This window comes from Scleropages formosus, chromosome 7 (genome assembly GCF_900964775.1).
Source record: "Scleropages formosus chromosome 7, fSclFor1.1, whole genome shotgun sequence".
Taxonomy (NCBI): Eukaryota; Metazoa; Chordata; class Actinopteri; order Osteoglossiformes; family Osteoglossidae; genus Scleropages; species Scleropages formosus.
Window position 1 is genome coordinate 7,339,909 of NC_041812.1, and position 16,952 is coordinate 7,356,860.

At 42.8% G+C, this 16,952-nt stretch overlaps 1 protein-coding gene across 1 annotated transcript; it reads right to left on the reverse strand.

Moving 5' to 3' along the window:
* Positions 1-1,389: 1,389 nt before the first annotated feature.
* Positions 1,390-11,298, reverse strand: hhla1 (HHLA1 neighbor of OC90). The gene is made up of 12 exons (XM_018757562.1): positions 11,226-11,298; positions 10,852-10,932; positions 10,452-10,535; positions 10,223-10,306; positions 9,818-9,901; positions 9,565-9,621; positions 9,137-9,217; positions 7,934-8,065; positions 7,659-7,742; positions 4,408-4,594; positions 3,900-3,982; positions 1,390-1,433 (listed from the first exon to the last, which is right to left on the reverse strand). The coding sequence occupies exons 1-12, from the start codon at positions 11,296-11,298 to the stop codon at positions 1,390-1,392; spliced, it is 1,074 nt and encodes a 357-aa protein (XP_018613078.1).
* Between the last annotated feature and the right edge of the window lie 5,654 nt (positions 11,299-16,952).

The following is a 16,952-nucleotide window of genomic DNA, read 5'->3' on the forward strand; positions in this document are numbered from 1 at the left end:
AAACCACTTAACCGGACACTTTGGAAGTGAAGGATTTGTTTAAGATAAACTACATACAGAAAAAGACACCATATTTTATAAGTGGCTGTCCCACAGTAGTGCACAATCCATCGCGTTTAATTCTTAAGGTGTCCTTAAAGGGCACACAGACAGAAGTAAAACACTGAAAAAGGGTAACAAAAGATCATTGAGAGTCAGGTGACTGCATTAGTTTTATGTTTCACATAAATCAAATGCGTTGAGGTAATGCGGTTATTTACGTGCAGAAACAATAAGAAAATAGTAAATAAAATCGCTTACCAGCAAGCTGTGACAACCTGTATGTTTGCATGTCTGCTCAGAGGTCGAGACGTCCCGCCTTGGGCAACAGCTTTTATAAGTGAGCTAAGTGACAGGTGGGTCTTCAGATGCTCTCAGATGCAGGTTGTTTGTGGCTGAGGTCAACAATGAGCCAATAGATGGTGGACAGTGGTTGGTTATTAAGTCTTAATGGAACAAGGGCCCCCCACACTACTGTGGGAGCAAGAGAAGAGCCTCGTACCCCACACTCTGTAATCAACACCAAGGGTACCCGAGGAGAGTCACGGAAGGAGCCACAAAGGAGCTTGGCCTAGAGGTGTCTTCCTTTGACCCCAAACCACAGCTCACCTTACCTAGTCCATTTTCTGCAGCCCCAGGGCTGCCCACGTTCCCCCAACTTGGTGGCATTAATGCTGGCGGGTTACAGGATTACTCTTCAGAGGGGTACAAATGTAGAAATAGTTGAGCTTTGTCCATTTTCCAATAGTAGGTGGACCAGCCCTCATTGTAACTGCAACCGACACTGGGCTGCTTGATCCGACAATGACAGCAGCTCGTCAGTCAACATCGAGGCCGATCATCTCTCGCTCCACTAAACAGGATCTAAAGCACATTTCTACAGACACTGCATTTTCCAGCAAGGTTGAACGCACACGTCAAATAATCCATGAGTCCAATAATTAAATTTTTCTGGTTTCATAATGAGTTGTCTTTATTGTAAAATTTACCGAAACTTCGCCAAAACAGTTGAATTTATTTGACTTAGACATTGCTATATACAGGTCAGCCAGGCAGCTTTGGTTCTGTACACAATATTTAAATAGGTACTTTTCTTTTTATTCAATATGTCCATACCTACTAGTTCGTGATAGAGGTGCAAGGGATTTTGGTTTCTAAAAAATGTCTTCGTTTACGTTAGTATACATGTATTTTGGTTTACTTGATTGAGTGAACATATGGTACATAGTTGATGTATGAGGTCAAAGGGAAATGTGTCATTACTTCTTGTTTCTTGGTTGTTGGTGTTTTTCAGAGCTGGAGTTCAGACTCTGCGTTCAAACGAGGTTTCTGGGTGGTCTGTGCTCCTGCTCACGGCTTTGCACACATTCCGGCCAGACACTTCTGTTTCAGACCTGTTTGGAGAAAATCGACAATGCTCATAATCAGGCTGAAATTTATTTAAAAGAAATAAAAAAATTTTCAGAGCCACTCTGCCGTTGAGGGGACACAGTCCTTAATTCCATAATGTTCAGCCGTGACTGCAATTCATATGAACAACTGTAAGCCCAAGATAAATTTCCTTTATCAAGGCCCTGCTGGCATGTATAAGTTAGTATGTGTATTTATTCTGTGTTAAATACATATTCTAAACTTAGAATACACAAGACATCCTTTATTACTGTTTAAAAAAAATCTACTGTGGAAAAATTACATTTGAAACAGAACTAGACAAACAAAGAGAAAGTGCAAGTTTACGTGCAAGTGATTTAAAATAGCTTTGCTTATCGACAATAATAGGAGGAAAAATTGCTTGTTACTGCAGACAGAAAGCAAGAGCAACTGAACCGAAGGCAGAGGAGCGGTGTAATGACAGGAGGCGGTTAGCAAGTCCCATCTTCAAAGTACTGTGTCTTTAGGAGATCGCATTGCCCTCCTGTTGGTGGAAGCATCATTAAAGGAAAACCTATGGAGCCAAAAGCTCAGGTCCGGTGGGGACTCTGCTGGTTCACTCTGTAATTACTTCTTTAATCACTAGTACTTACATTTATTTGGTGCGGTAAATTTCAGCTCCATCAGTTACTAGTAACTGTTAGCTGATGTTTTCTCCAGCTTTCAGTACTAAGTTACTTCGTTTTCCCCCCATTTATACAGCTGGGTAGTTTTTACTGCATCAATTCAGGGTATGTACCTAGATCAAGGGTTTCACAGCAGGAGGTGGGATTCAAACCTGGGTCTTTTAGTTACAATTGCTGACCCATAGCATGTATGGAATGGTAAAATAATCTGGTTTGTATGCAATAAATAATGAGGACAGTAGCGCTCCAGAAGAGATGGGGATTGTGACTGTGAATGAAAGAAAGAGGCGCTTGTCTGTTTATTCACTCCTGCTTTGGCTCGACGGCACAAAGTGTAAAGTTGCACAGCTGAAAAGAGAATGAAAATATTTTCATGCACTATGCGTCTTTTTAAGCTTTTCATGTGATATGCAGGACTCACAAGAGCCAATTAGGCTCCGTGAAGGAAAACCAGGCAGAAACCTTTAATCTAGGAGAGACGGCATCCAGAAGGTGACCTTCGCGTCTCGAGTTTGATCCCTGTTTGATGACTGTAAGCCTAATGCACGGAAATGCCGGGCTTCACAATGATCTCTAATGACCCCACACACCCCTTTCCTCTCTATTTTAGTGAGACGCTTCTGTGCCGCAGGTATGACTGGCGTCGTTTTTAATGAGAACGGCTCTGTGCGACAGCTGTGGCCCCCGATGGACCCCGGTGTGACCAGCGAGGTCACGCCACCCACAGCTAATCGTTTCCTTTTCAAGAATGTCATTAAGAAAGTGGAATCTTTCGCTTTTATACCTCATCGGAGATCAGGTGTTATTGAAGTCGAAATTAAAGGGGAAAGGGAAATAACCATGCCGTCAGTTTCATGTTACACCTGAAGATCACACCTATAATTAATGTGAGATGTCAATCAGATCCCTAAACCATCAAAAGCATTTTTTTTAAATAATTTTTCCATCAAATTCTAGTTATCAACGAGAACAGCTCAGTTCATATTAATAATTTACTCATCAGTTGGGTTATTAATTTATCTATTTAGCTGACACTTTTCTTTAAAGCCACTTATATTTGTTCATTTAGCTGATGCTTCTTCTCCAAAGCTCCTTCGATTGTTAGTGTACCTAGAATTATTGACTCATTTATACAGCTGGTAAATTCTACGGGAGCAGTTTATAAGTACATCGTTCAGAGGTACTACAGCCAGAGGCGGGGATCAAACCTGCAACCTTTGGGTCCAAAGGCAGTAGCTCTGACCACTACACATCTAGTTGTCCCTGATAATGTTGAGCTACTTACGGTTATTCACCCATTTATATAGCTGGGTAGTTTGTAGGGTAAGTACTTTGCTCAAGGGTACTACAGCTGGAGATGGGAATCGAACCTGTGACCCTTGGGTCCAAAAACAGCACATCTAACCACTATAGTGCCAGCTGCCCCATACATACGTGTGAAAAGATAGACTTCGAGTCTATGGAGACTTGAAGAGAAATGGTCAGAACCCTGCAGAGGACACGGAACCCTTGGACACGTACCTGAGTCTGGTTGCTTAGGCCCACTTGTGTTTAGATGACTATTTCGAGACTAAAGAGCAATTTTTACAGGGACGAGAGTCACGGTACGCTTCCACACACTGAGTCCTGTCAAGTCGAGAAAGAAAGAGCCCTTCACTCATCCCGAAGGCGCGTTTGCTCCTCTTCCCGCCGCTTCCCGGATGTCGTCGTTTTACACGGAAAAGCTTTTGCGCCTGAAACTCTTTTAAAATTCAGTTAGCGCTGCCGACTAAGCGTTGCTAAAATTAGTCACGCCGCACTTACTTTTCGAAAAGGAGACTCTCTTCACCCTTCTGCAAACCTCTGAAGTGTACTGCACATACCACGGGTGGTTGTCAACACAGTAGCTGAAACACACAGAAAAACACTTCACCTGCACACACGCGCACACACACACACGCACAGATCATGATTGCTCTCCGTTGATGTGTGTGAACCGTACATCTGTTTGCCCTCGTCGGAAACGCCGTTTCTGTAAATGATTGACAGCGGCACCATTTCTCTTGAAAATGTTGCTTCTATTTCCAAGATAGTCTTATATTGATTTTTATTTTGCATTATTAAAGTCTGTCTGTAATTTCTAATTTTTTTTTTTTCCATTTTCTCGAACCCTGTATTGTCGTGTCTTCTGACAGGTCCCAGTCAAACAGTCATTTCATTTTCTTTCCTGACCAGTGGCAGGAGCAGGCAGCTCATTAACACAGGTTCAGCGCAGAACACATCTGTCACATCTGTCGTCAAGACGTTGCCTAGGCGACGGGGCATGGCCTACCTCACCGTGCCAGCCTTGGCGTAGCCCCGACAAAGGCACTGGGAGAAGAACTTGCAGAGCTCCAGTACGCAGGGCTGTAGCTTGGGCTCGCTGATGGTGGTGCTCAAGGCACCGGTGGCCGTGGCTGCGGTGGGTCGTGCGATTTCGGCCCCTGTTCCCGCAAACACAAGCCTCTTCCACGGACAGCCTGTTGGGAGTCTGGGGCGTAAGTGGCATTAAAACACACCTCCAGGTTTGACATGGAGCAGAAAATATATGGTAACGTTAACCATCGCGACACCAGCCGAATTACGCCGACTTTCCCTGGAAATGGAATTTGCTTAGTGTGGAGAGGTGTGAAAACGCATGGATGGGCTGCGTGACTTTCAGCACACCTGCAAGACACTCACATGAGAGAACACACACACACACACACACACACACACACTGTCTGAAACTGCTTGTCCCGAGAGGGGTTGCGGTGAACCGGAGCCTAACCCGGCAACGCAGGGCGGGGGGCTGAAGGGGACACACCCAGGACAGGACGCCATTCTGTTGCAAGGCACCCCAAGCAGGACTCAAACCACGAAAGAGCAGGCACAGGCCAAATACACTACCAATGCCTCCCCCATGAGAGAAGTGTGTGTGTGCGTGTGTGCACTTGTGCATGTGCATGTGTGTGTGTGTGTGTGTTACACAAATAAGTCTTCAGGATGATTTCTGGGAGGGAAAACGAACACCTGCTCGTTGTTCCTGTTTATTCCCAGGAGGTCCAGCTCTTGTACCCTTGACTAAGACATTTATGAAACTACAGAATTCTAAATGTTGAGAGTCTTAACTCTTGTTTAAAGACAAATGCTTCAGAAAAGCTAATGACAGTGATTTGTGATAAGGCTCCAAATGATTTCATCTGAATCGTTCTTCTGCATTTTTGTTTATTTTATTATTTTTACTGTCCTGACTTCTGGTTCCCTTTGCAAGGAAAAGAACTTAATATTCAGATTTATTCAACTGAGGCTTTTCTCCAAAACCGCTTAGGATGATTAATATATTTATACAGTGGGGTAATTTTTACTCAGGTAAATGAGGGTAAATACCTTGCTCAAGAGTACTGCAGCAGGAGGTGGCAGCTCTAACTGCCGCACCCCCTGCTGCCCCTAGATTTATGTTTTTTGAATATATAAGGGAGTCTCAGTGCATATTGATTCTGGTAACAGCAATAACATTCAGCAGCAGGTGAATGCAGAAGTTATTGAAGGATAAAACACTCATTGTTAGAGAGAGCAAGAAGAGGGGGGGCATGGTGGCAAGCAAGTAGTGCTGCTGTCTCACAACACCTCTGTAGTGTGAGAGGAGATGGGTTCGATCCCTGTTCAGTCTGTGTGGAGTTTGCATGCTCTCCCCATGTCTGTGGAGGTTTCCTCTGGGTGCTCTGGTTTCCTCCCACAGTCCAAAGACATGCTGTTCAGGTTCCCCGCCATAGTGTGTGAGTGATAGAGACAGTGTGTGTGTTCCACTGATGTGTGGATGAGTGACCTATTGTAAGTAGTGTATCTAGTAGTGTAAGTCACTGTGGTGAATAAGGTGTGTGGGCTGGTAACACTACATAGAGTTCATTGGAAGTTGCTTTGGGGAAAAAAGTGTCTTCTAAGTAAATAAATGTAAGCTGATGGAGAAATGTGAAACCCCAACTTTTAATTCACAGGTAGCTGGTGAATGAACTGAAATCCATAGTCAATGTTCCATTTAAAAAGCGAACAAGGTGCTCATTGGAGTTGGGCTTCTCCTCACACAAACCTCCTGAGTCCTTATTTCAGGAGGTGTTACAAGGAGAGGTGGTAGAGGTGGTAGGTGCAGCGGTGAGCTGCTGCCATCTAGTGCCACCTGAGTTCTGGATGAATGGAAAAGTGACCGGGTTCGAGATTCCAGGGCTTATTGTGCTATTATTCAGTTACCGCTGTGAAAACCGTACAGGTTTTATTGTGTGTTTTGAGCCCAGACTCTGTGATTCCCCCCAGTACAACCAGTTCCCTTGGGGTTAAGGTTAGGTTTAGGGGATCAGCAGAAATCGAGCTACTTGAAGTTAAGCGAGTACACAATGAGACAGAATTTTTATTTTTTTTTTTTTACTAAAAAATGAAGTTATTCAACCATTGCTATATTTCATGTATAAAATTTCCCCTGATGTTTATCACTTTGCAAATGGCACTCATTTTTCCGCAATAATGTTCCGCTAATGCGCCGCCTGTATTATGAGAAATGTAAATTGCACGGTAGCGTCTCAGCATCTGTCACTCATACTTGATGATAGAACCTCCGTCCCCTCCGTTTTGCAACCGCCACATAGTGTCGTTCAAAGTGCCCGAGTTCAGAGATCAACCCATCCAGCCGCTACTCACTTCCTCCCACCTGTAAGAGCGCACTTGCTGACCTTGTGACCGTCGGCTGGAGTCCCTCAAATAACAAACACCGTCTATTATCCCATAGAAAATGATGAATAGAAAATACACAAGCTTAATTTACTTTTAACCTTTACTGACCTATGCTTTGAAAGCGGTGTCTGGACGGCCGAACACGTCTCCATGGATACTATCGGTCTGCGCCATTTGGCTCTTTGCTTTGTCCACAGTTGAATGAAAACCCTGACCCAACGGCAGATCAAATACGGCACAACAGCACAAGCAGAAATGTAATTATCGACCTTCCCATGCTGGGCCCCCGGCTGAGTGACCCGTTGAGTCGTGTCAAACTTCGAAAGCCATTCAAGTCAATACTTTGCCCCGAGATACGACCTCAGGCCGTCTCCTGTAACTCCAAAATCCTTGGACCCAAATCCAGTTTTATGAGCAATAACCACCTATCTCTTCAGAGCACTTAACAGCACTGAGCTTTTATATTTACATTCATTTATTTAGCTGACAATTCTTGCCGAAGCAATTAACAATTTTGAGCAACATGTAGCAATTTATTCATTTTACACACCTGATAATTTTTCCAGGAGCAAATGAGGGTCAGTACCTTAATGAAGAGCATTAAACGAGACTGAGGGATGTGAACCTGTAACTTTCTCGGCTGAAAGCAGTAGCTCTGACCACTGCGCCACCTGCTGGCCCGTCTTCAAACTGTTCGCTTTCCAGGATTTCATCCAATATAAATAATGTCATCGATCCTGGGTGTCAGAAAGGCACTTTGCTCGCCAACATAGGGAAGCAGGAAAAATTGGAACCCCACTGGTGAGTAGCAAAGAGGGACAAACGGTGGTGTCAGTTCACCTGCGTCCTTGAGGATGCTCTCTGCAGAGGCGGCGAGGCTCACTGTGCGCGATGCTGTGGAAGAGGAGCCCACTGTTCCGCGTTCTAGGAATGAAAAGTGGACACGAACAAGACAAACAACCGATTTAGAAAGTAAGAAATGGATCAGAAACCCACGTGTTTTGGAGTCAGAGGTGCGGAAAGTGCTAGTAAATGTTCCTCATCGCAGCACTAGAGCTGTGATCTCACAGACACCTTGTTCATAAGATGGTTTGATATGGACTGCGGTGACTTACCAGTGGTGGAAGGGCGGGATGTTGTACTGTCTGCCGGATTGGATCCAGATGTTGGAGGGACCCTGGTGGTCTCCACCACGCTGGGTTTGGGCAGCCAGGAGGTACTAGAACTCGTCGGCAGACGGTACCACTCTTTTTTGTACAAGATATCATCAGGACACATTCCTTAGATGCTTTACAAACTGTTACTCAATGAATTACCTGCCCAAAGGCTTTCACATTATACATGAACACAAATGTTAGTTGCATTTGCTACTTCTAACCAAACGAACTTTCAGTGCTTTGGGAAGTTTTTCCAGTCTAAATGTACTTTGTAAGAATATGAGCTTCATAGCAGTAAACATAGTGTTAGTACAGAGTAAAATGTCATAAAATGCAGCCAAGCTACAGCACTGTACAGGTTTACTTCTGATACATGCATGTGTTTTATTTCAACAAAATAGCAAAGTAAGCATAGGTATTCTGTGCTTTTAAATATGTCAGTACAATCTGTACAGCAGCACCTCTTAAAACTTCTCCTGGGCACCTGCTGCATAACATTTCTCATTCTCTAGACATTTGTGCTAACCTTCGTACCTGAGGCAAAGGATAAATTAATTATATCTGGGAAATTACTAATTCCAGTACGACCCTAGGAGAAAACAGTTTGCCCAAGATGGGTGGACAGAGACCGAGCTTTTGTTTTCCTCTCCTCAGCTAACTGTCCATGATCACTGCTTTTTATTCTGTTTTTATTATGGTCATCTCGACCCAATTGTTCTGTTTGTCTCTGGTGAGAAGAGTGCTCTATATAAAGTAATTTTTGTCGCCGTTATTAATATGATGTTGACCTGTGTTCACATCACTCTGCCAGGATCAGATCAGTATCTGTCAGTCTCTTCTCCACAAGAGGGTTACTTTTCATCCCTATATTTCACTAAATAGAAACAAGCACACTAAATGAACTGCGGTAGAGCAGGGTGGACATGCTTACCTATTGCCAGCTGTGGGAGTGTGGCATTGCCTTGCAAAAGGAAGACGGACAGACTATCAGTACCCACCACACACTCTGCTCTGTGTCCTTTCCTAACTCCAGCGTTGACAAAATGCAGCGCAAACCCAATAACATCTTCTCAGGGTGAGCAACAGCGAGGCGAGATGCCATGGAACACCCATCACGCATGGAGGAGGTATAATCCGTGTGCCTTACTGGATCCGAATTACCTCTGTGAACACTGGCCGTGATGGTCTGATTGAAAAGGGGCTTGGCGGATTCCGTCTCCCAAAGTGGCAGCAGCTCTCTGTCTGAACGCAAAGGAGGAGGCGGCTCATAGGAAAACCACAATGCTGTAGGAGGGGACTATTCTCACGCAGTGAAGCATCCAACTATCAGGACAATATTGTCCTAATAATAGCAAATTGTTTTCTCTATTAGGTTTATACACTATGCGAGTCACAATGATTTACCTATTTATAGAGCTGGGTAGTTTTTTTGGAACATCTAAGCCTAGGTACTATGATCGAGGGGACTACAGCAGGACGAGGACTTTGATCGGATGCCGATGATCACTACCTGCCGTCTTGTTGACAAGCGCAATGTTTGAACTGGAATACGATGTGTTCGGCGCTGCGTCCGGAAGCACGCTACTCACCAGTTTTCCCAGCCATCACACAGATATATATGCAGTCCGAGTCGTTGCGCTGACTCACTAAACAAAGACACACTTGTGACAGGAGCTATGTGGGAGACAACCCATCCAAGACCATGTTTTATCTGCTATAAACTGTTTTGTTTCGTGGAAACAGTCAAAAGCCTATTGCTTTCTTTGCTTCTGTGGGATGAAAATTGAAATTGCCGTTCACAAAAGGCACAACACTGATCTACCTTGACAAGCGTCTGCTCACCTGACAAGATGGAGCTGGATTTGAAAATTTCGTGAAGGTAGCTCGTGGAGTTTCCCATGACGTCCAGAAGTATGGCGGTGAAATCTAATCCGAGACCAAAGACAGACTAATATTATTGCACCTCCTGTTATCTTTGCCAATATATTTTATCATCTAGTCCTGTCTTTCGCAAGAGGTTGTTTCCAAGTATCTCCTGGCAAAATAATCCGGCGCCTTCAGTGAGTTTGGAGAATTTTGGTGCTCAGTGCATTGTGTTAGTCTTCTTTCTTTAAAGGCTTCTCCATAGTGGTCTGGTATCCAGTAAAAGGGTGTCACAAAAATCACATAGCAAGTTGTGTATCATGGCATCTGAGCACGTTTTACCGTGGTGTTTGTAAAGTTCATCACTGTTGTCTGCTGTCTCACCTGTCAAATCGCTCGACTTGTTGCTCAGACAGTAGCAGTACCTCAGTGGAAACAGGGTGGTCTCAATAGTCCTGGAATTTGAAACTTAAAAACGGTCCTCAAGTTACATCGCAGAGAAAGCAAAAGACAGAACGTGGCCTCATCACTGTGTCTATGAAATGGGTGAGAACTTTCTGGAAATACAACCAGGGCCCGTGGAGAGGAGCTGCCAACTCGGAGAGGAACGTACTGTTGTAGACGAGTATGGTGAGCTTGTGGAGAGCCAGAGAGCTGTGAGAGGTGACACTCAGCAAGGAGAAAAGTTGCTGGGAACCTGCAGAAGGGGCAGGGGCGCAGAAAGCATTATGGGAAATAACATGTAGTTAAAATAATCTTATTTCAATACCTAACCGACAGTATTCACAACAGTACTGATTTTACGGAAATTAATTTTAAGTGTGACGTAAAATGCTGTGTGTTACTGGTGAAAATTTGTAATAGTTTCCTCTGGAAAATCATTTTCAAAAATCGTTCCATTCCGTTCAATACCATCCAATGTATACATGCCTTAAAGTGTATTTAAAAAGGCTAACGGTTCTATTACTGGTTCATTTAACTTTTGAGTCATCGGTTACCATCTTACAACTTACCCATTTGTGTTGTGTTGAGTAACTTGTTGACTAAAGAAGTGAGATCTATGGCAGCAGGATCAATATATTCGACAGGAATCTCTAGGCAAAAGGCAAACAATCTGGTTAAAGCAGCAACCAACACTTTTAACAAATGTTAGTATAAAGACAAGGTTTTAGGCATTGAAATCTAAATATTTTTTCCTTTATAAATGCAGAATACGAAATTAAAATAGAGATCATTATGACCAGCGTTTATACGGTAGCAACATTTGCCGGAAGTTACATTCATACTGTACGGTGTCTGAAAGAAGTCCTTTCAGTTTGGGTTCGCACAACTGTAAGGAAAAGACAATAAAAAACTACGTTTGCACCCCATCATTCCCTTGACTCACCTGTTGATACAAGAACTTCTCTTTTATCTACTGTTTTCTCGTGTTTTTTTCTCACAGCTGCAAACGACACCATCGCCAACGCAGTTAATTCACAGTAAACAGGTACCAGTGTAGTTAAAAGAAGCCTGTCATTCATTGAGGAAATACTGGTGGTGCCAGTAAATACTGGTGAGTACCTACCCAGACTGTAAAGGACAACAAGAGGAATCACGGTGACGCACACCCTGAAGAACAGCCACTTGCGTTTTCTGGACTCTCTCAAACCAGCCATGGTGACAGACTGGACCGCAGCAAAGCCACAATGGATGGCATTTATCAGAAAATTCAACGGGAAAAAAAAATACCTACACACACGCTTGCAATTCAACCAGAAGACTTTTGTAAAGAATGCTGATTAGTCCAGGTTCTGCTCTGGACATTTTAGATTTAGGACATGCGACTCCTCGCACCTTCTGTACTGCCCTTTGCAATAGGCCTTTTTATGTTGGTAAGAGTTGCCCACCAGGATTTAAACCACCAGTTTACAGACTTTATATCCTCTCCTCATTTCCATCTTGCCCCTCCACCATTATGCAATGATTTTTAATTTCATTATTGGGAGAAATAATTTTTATGGCATTCAGTTCCATATTCCAAACTGCCCCTGCAGTTCCCCAAATAAGAACACTTACCTTCTCCAATAGTTGAAGCAGATGTGCTCAACCTGAGGTATAGTGCACTCTATGATATGATCAGTTTTAGTCCACCTCCATTTGTCCCTCAGGATGAAAAGTGTCCAACTGGCTTTCACCTGATGAGATGTCGGAGGAGATGTATCCTGGTCCAGAAGAATGGAAAACCAGCCAGGTTCTGGAGATTGCGTGAAACGCTCGATTTGTGTCCGTCCCATTGGCTGCGATCGCTTTCTAAATAGCCGTAATAACCGGCCAATGTGTCACATGAAACTTTCAGGCTGTAATTATGCTCAGAGACTGACTGAATGGTCTCTCTGGTGGCGCATTTGTAGCACTGTGACTCATAGGTGTGTGGCCTTAATTGGCAGTAGGAAAGGCTGGGACTTTTGAGTACCGCCAGGGGCCTGGGAAACACTCCACGGTGGAAAACTGAGACCACAGTTGCCAACCTGAATGGACTGTTATATACGGGCTCAGCAAGTTGAATGCGCTGTTATATACAGTCTCAACATTTGCATTTAAAAGGCACTATTCTTTTTTAAAAGAGGCATTCAGAAACTAACCAATAGCAGCTCAGTCAAATAAGTTAAATGTTTGCATATGGTCACATTATGAATGAATAATCCAATACTGTGCTGTGAAAGTAATGTCCCGTACTGATTTAGGAGATGAAATGTAATCAGATGAAATTTCAGCCCTTCCTAAGAGTCTATGCATTTGTCTTTTGGAGAATCCGCAGTAATACATTCCTGCAGGTACCTGATTTCTTCCCATCTCCGCCGCTTTTGCGTTGGATCGTTTCCTTAGCAGCCCCTCTGTGCATGGAAGGTTAGGGTCATGGTGGCAGACGCAATATGAAAAGACAAAAAGAAACTTCCAGACCCCCATATGACACATTAGTGGTGCATCCAGAATCCAAAAGGCATTAAATCCGCTGAAAAACACCGAAAGGGCTAAAAATGCACTCTCCCACTGCTCCCCTTCAACTTGTGTTTTCATGTTGATCTAATCTTTACTTACTCACTGTAGGAGACACAGTGCCTTGGTAACCCTACATCACTGTGTAAAAAAACAAACTGTTCCCATGATCAGGCCATACACCTTCTGCCCTCATATGCGTATAAAATGTAGCATCTCTTTGACGGAAGTCTTGATTTTTCTTTACAATGAGCAACATGTTGGACTCTCTGACACTGGGAATTTGAAAGATGCAGAGAATTTACACAAATGATGTGACACGTGTAAGGGCAGCTCGGAACTAAATGAAAGTTGTATTGTACGTCAACTCATAGACCACCTCACTTCCAAAGCGACAAACAAAATATGTCAAGATGCACTTAAGATCGAGCAGAACTTTCAACAGGGAGCTGGGATTCTCTGAACTCTATGGTGAAAAGTCAAGATGTAATTTTGCTTACTTCAAGGACACGGTAGAATGTTCCTAGAGCGCTGGTGCTCTGGAACAGGTGTCCACTTCTCTCCCAGAGGAAGTGGGGCTGTGGGCTGCTTGTCAACCCCCCTCGCCTACCCTTGTTCCATTCACAGCTCTAATTCCAGAACATAAACTTGGAGGTGTTTGCTCACCTAAGGCTACCTGACATTAAAGACCAGATGGACTCCGGTAAGTGGGTCATTCCCCGCCCCTGTAATATTACCTGGATTGCTTCGGCCTGCTTTGAAATTCCTTGCAGATAACTTTTTTGGAGGAAGTTGTTCTAACTGGGTCACATTTGAATAAAGTGCTCTATTATGAAGTCGGGGGGAAATATTACCTGAGGAATCCTTTGTAAATTTTGAACGCTCTTTTGGGAACTGTTGCAGATTTAGTTACCCATTAAATCAGGAGAGGTGAAGGGCATGTGGTCACACCAGTTTTTTCAAACTGAAAACCTCCATTGAATCTGCATGTTTCCTGTTATTACTACATGTTTCATTTGAAGGCGCATATAATTAATGCAAAAAAGTAGAAAGATCTTTTTGAAGCCGTAATTCAAATAAATATGCAAAAAACGTGTAAATGTGAACTGAAAGCCATCCAACTAGCCGTATATAATTAATCTATTAATTTTTAGTAACTGTAACCTGCTGTACCTTGGCAACGACATTAAGTAAACGGTATTAGGAAAAGGTTTATTTGGAATTAATGCATGAGTAGTCTATAAAATTGGATTTTAAGGGTTGTCTAGGGTACACATATCACGTGACCGCAGAGGAAAAACATTGTGTAGTCTTTAAACTCCATGTACTTTCACAAACTCCACATAAACAATGGCAATAAAAAGACAAGTTTACTAATATCTGCATGCATATATATATATATATATATATAGCCTGAGAAATTTAGATGGGTGGGGTTTAAACACGTTGAAGGGTGTGAGGGTTGTCCATTGTGCATTCATGGCCAAATGAGTGTAATTATTTAATGCTAATTACATTACATTTATGATATAATCAATTTATATTGTATGTACAGTATATTCTTACGACACGGAAATCGAAGCATTTCGGTGACAAAAAAGAAATACAAAAAACCAGTTCCAAATGTCTCAGAGAAAACCTCAGAATTTATTTTAACATCTCTTTATTATTAAGTGGTGCAATATTAAAGACAAAACATAAAAAATCAAGTAAGAATACCATTTGCATATTATTAAATGAAAATATTAAAACTGGTTAGATCTAGAATAGAAATTACAAGTACCATTTAAAAATTGCAATGAAGAAAATGATACATAGCTCCGAAGGCCACTTGTATAAAAGTTGTGTTCCCTTTGTTTGAGAAAATCATAAGAAGTAAAGAAACAAGAAACATGATAACAACTTGCAGTCGAGACAAAGCAAAGAGAAGCTCAGACAAACACAGTACTTGCTATATGTGGAAACTCTTGAGAGGGCAAGGCACAAAAATCATGTCTTTTCAGTCATATGCCCATAATTACAGGTTACGCAGCGTGTACATTGATTGTGCGCGTGGGGAGGGAAGCGTTGCTCTGTCACACTAATGTTGTCCCGAAGAACAACGAAACCTTGATCGTAACAACGAGCAGCAGCGCTCTTGCGGAGTTTGTGCGCGGAGGTGCACCTTGTCCAGCAAAAGCAGGCCGTCACAATGCGAGCGAGGGATGGTGGCAGAAAAAACGCGGCGCGGGAGCGCAGGGAATTAGGGAAGGGAAGGATTCTCAGACACCGCGACTGAAGCGACGCTAATGTTGTGCGATCTCTCACTTCTATAATGTGACGTTTCCAACCTACGGTCGTGTAAAGTGCACCTTTCAGAAGAGCGCGTGGAATTATTTATCGGTAACGACGGCGACACTGAGTGAGCGACAGTCCATTCTAAGCGCACCACCTTCTATGGCTTGTTTGTTTTCTAAGTTCTACTACGTCGGCCTGCCGTCGCTTGCCGGACCCTCGAGGGGACGGTGCGGTCGGCGGGTGACGAGTCGATCGAAAGGGGTCGGGCCTCCGAGGCCCACCGTGGGCCCACCGGTGGCCGCGGCGCTGACGAGTCGGCTGAGGAGTCGACTGTAGGGAAACACACTTCACAGTCGTACTGTGGACGGTACGGGGTTTTACCCAACATTTACTCCTCCTCTATTTGTTGCAGAAACATAATGATAAATACGGAAGCACTAATCGTCAAAGAAATTTTAAAAAAGGGAGACCCACTGACTTAGTTAAACCGAAGCTTCGTTCTGGCGCCACAAAAAGGCTACGCTTTCGAAATTCGTGCCTACCAATAACGTGAAAACGGAACCGACGACAAATAAATAAAGCCTAGAACGAACAAAAACTGGAATATGTCCAAGTCCAAAAGTTAGCAGATCATAAACAAAACATACAAAATGTAAAATGGACGTGTACAAATAGAGCAGAAGCAACTGCGGAAACCTGCGTTCGCCTCATCGACGGTTGTCAAGTTGTAGGAAAAAATATGCTCGTAGCTCAACTATTTAGCAGATAAACTTCTTGCCGAGTTTAGACATACGGTGATATTTCAGCTGTACAGCCCGTTGTATGCAGTGAGCGTGGGCATATTTAAGGTTTACTTCAATTCAAAAAGATAATAATACACTGATGGATTTAATCAATTGATTCATACCAACGAACAATTTAAAGTTACCTCATAAAAATGCCACAGACTTTCCACCCCGAATCCACCACATTCCAGCTTGGAAGACCTTTCTCTTAACATTATTTGCAAGATGAATTCTAATATTCACTTTATTTTTTTATGTGTGTTGCTCTGTGTTTGAAAAACGTCACATCGGATCCATTCTTTTCTGTTGCCTTTGCGAATTTATCTGCGGTTAAAAAAAAACAGTTCAACAGTGGAAGCAGTTAAACACAGCAGTTGTAACCAGAAAAGACTTAATAATGTTTTTTTCTTCAAAGTTGCGTTTATCGTTTTGCCACATAGATTAATTAAGGTACGTGACAAGATGCTATAAATTCAAAGTACGGTTAACTTATGAACAAATCTACTACAGTATTAGTGATATGAAACAAAACCCGAGGTCAACATTCTGGCTGGAAAAATTCTGAGGCTCTAAGTCTAACTTCCTTCTGCTGTCATGTGAAATATTCTTTACTCGGAAGGCTTTGTGAACAGACTCATGATCTTGGTCACTTTTGGGGTAATAATTAAAGAAAATAATTGATTTAGCTGTACTGATGAATTCTACAATTCCGCGGAGCTTAATAAATTTGTTCTAATGATAATTTTAATATGCTCTGCATTGTTTGAAATATTTGAGTCTAAAAAAGATACCAGTCAGGGGAACAAGTCTGGGGTATTAAATCCGATTCAAATACGATTTTGTATGATGTACGTTTCCTATTGATGTCTGAAAATTAACCAGTTTTATTGATGATGGAAATATTGTAATAACAAAAAACAGAGTGACAAAAGCCTTTGGTCCTTCATCGTTCTTTCATTTATATTAATGACGAGATGAAATAATTTTGCACACGTAACAAATTAAACAGGGACACCTTCTCCCAAGGCACGAGTGACAGAGAATGACAACGGAGGGGTTGTTGAACAGGAAGC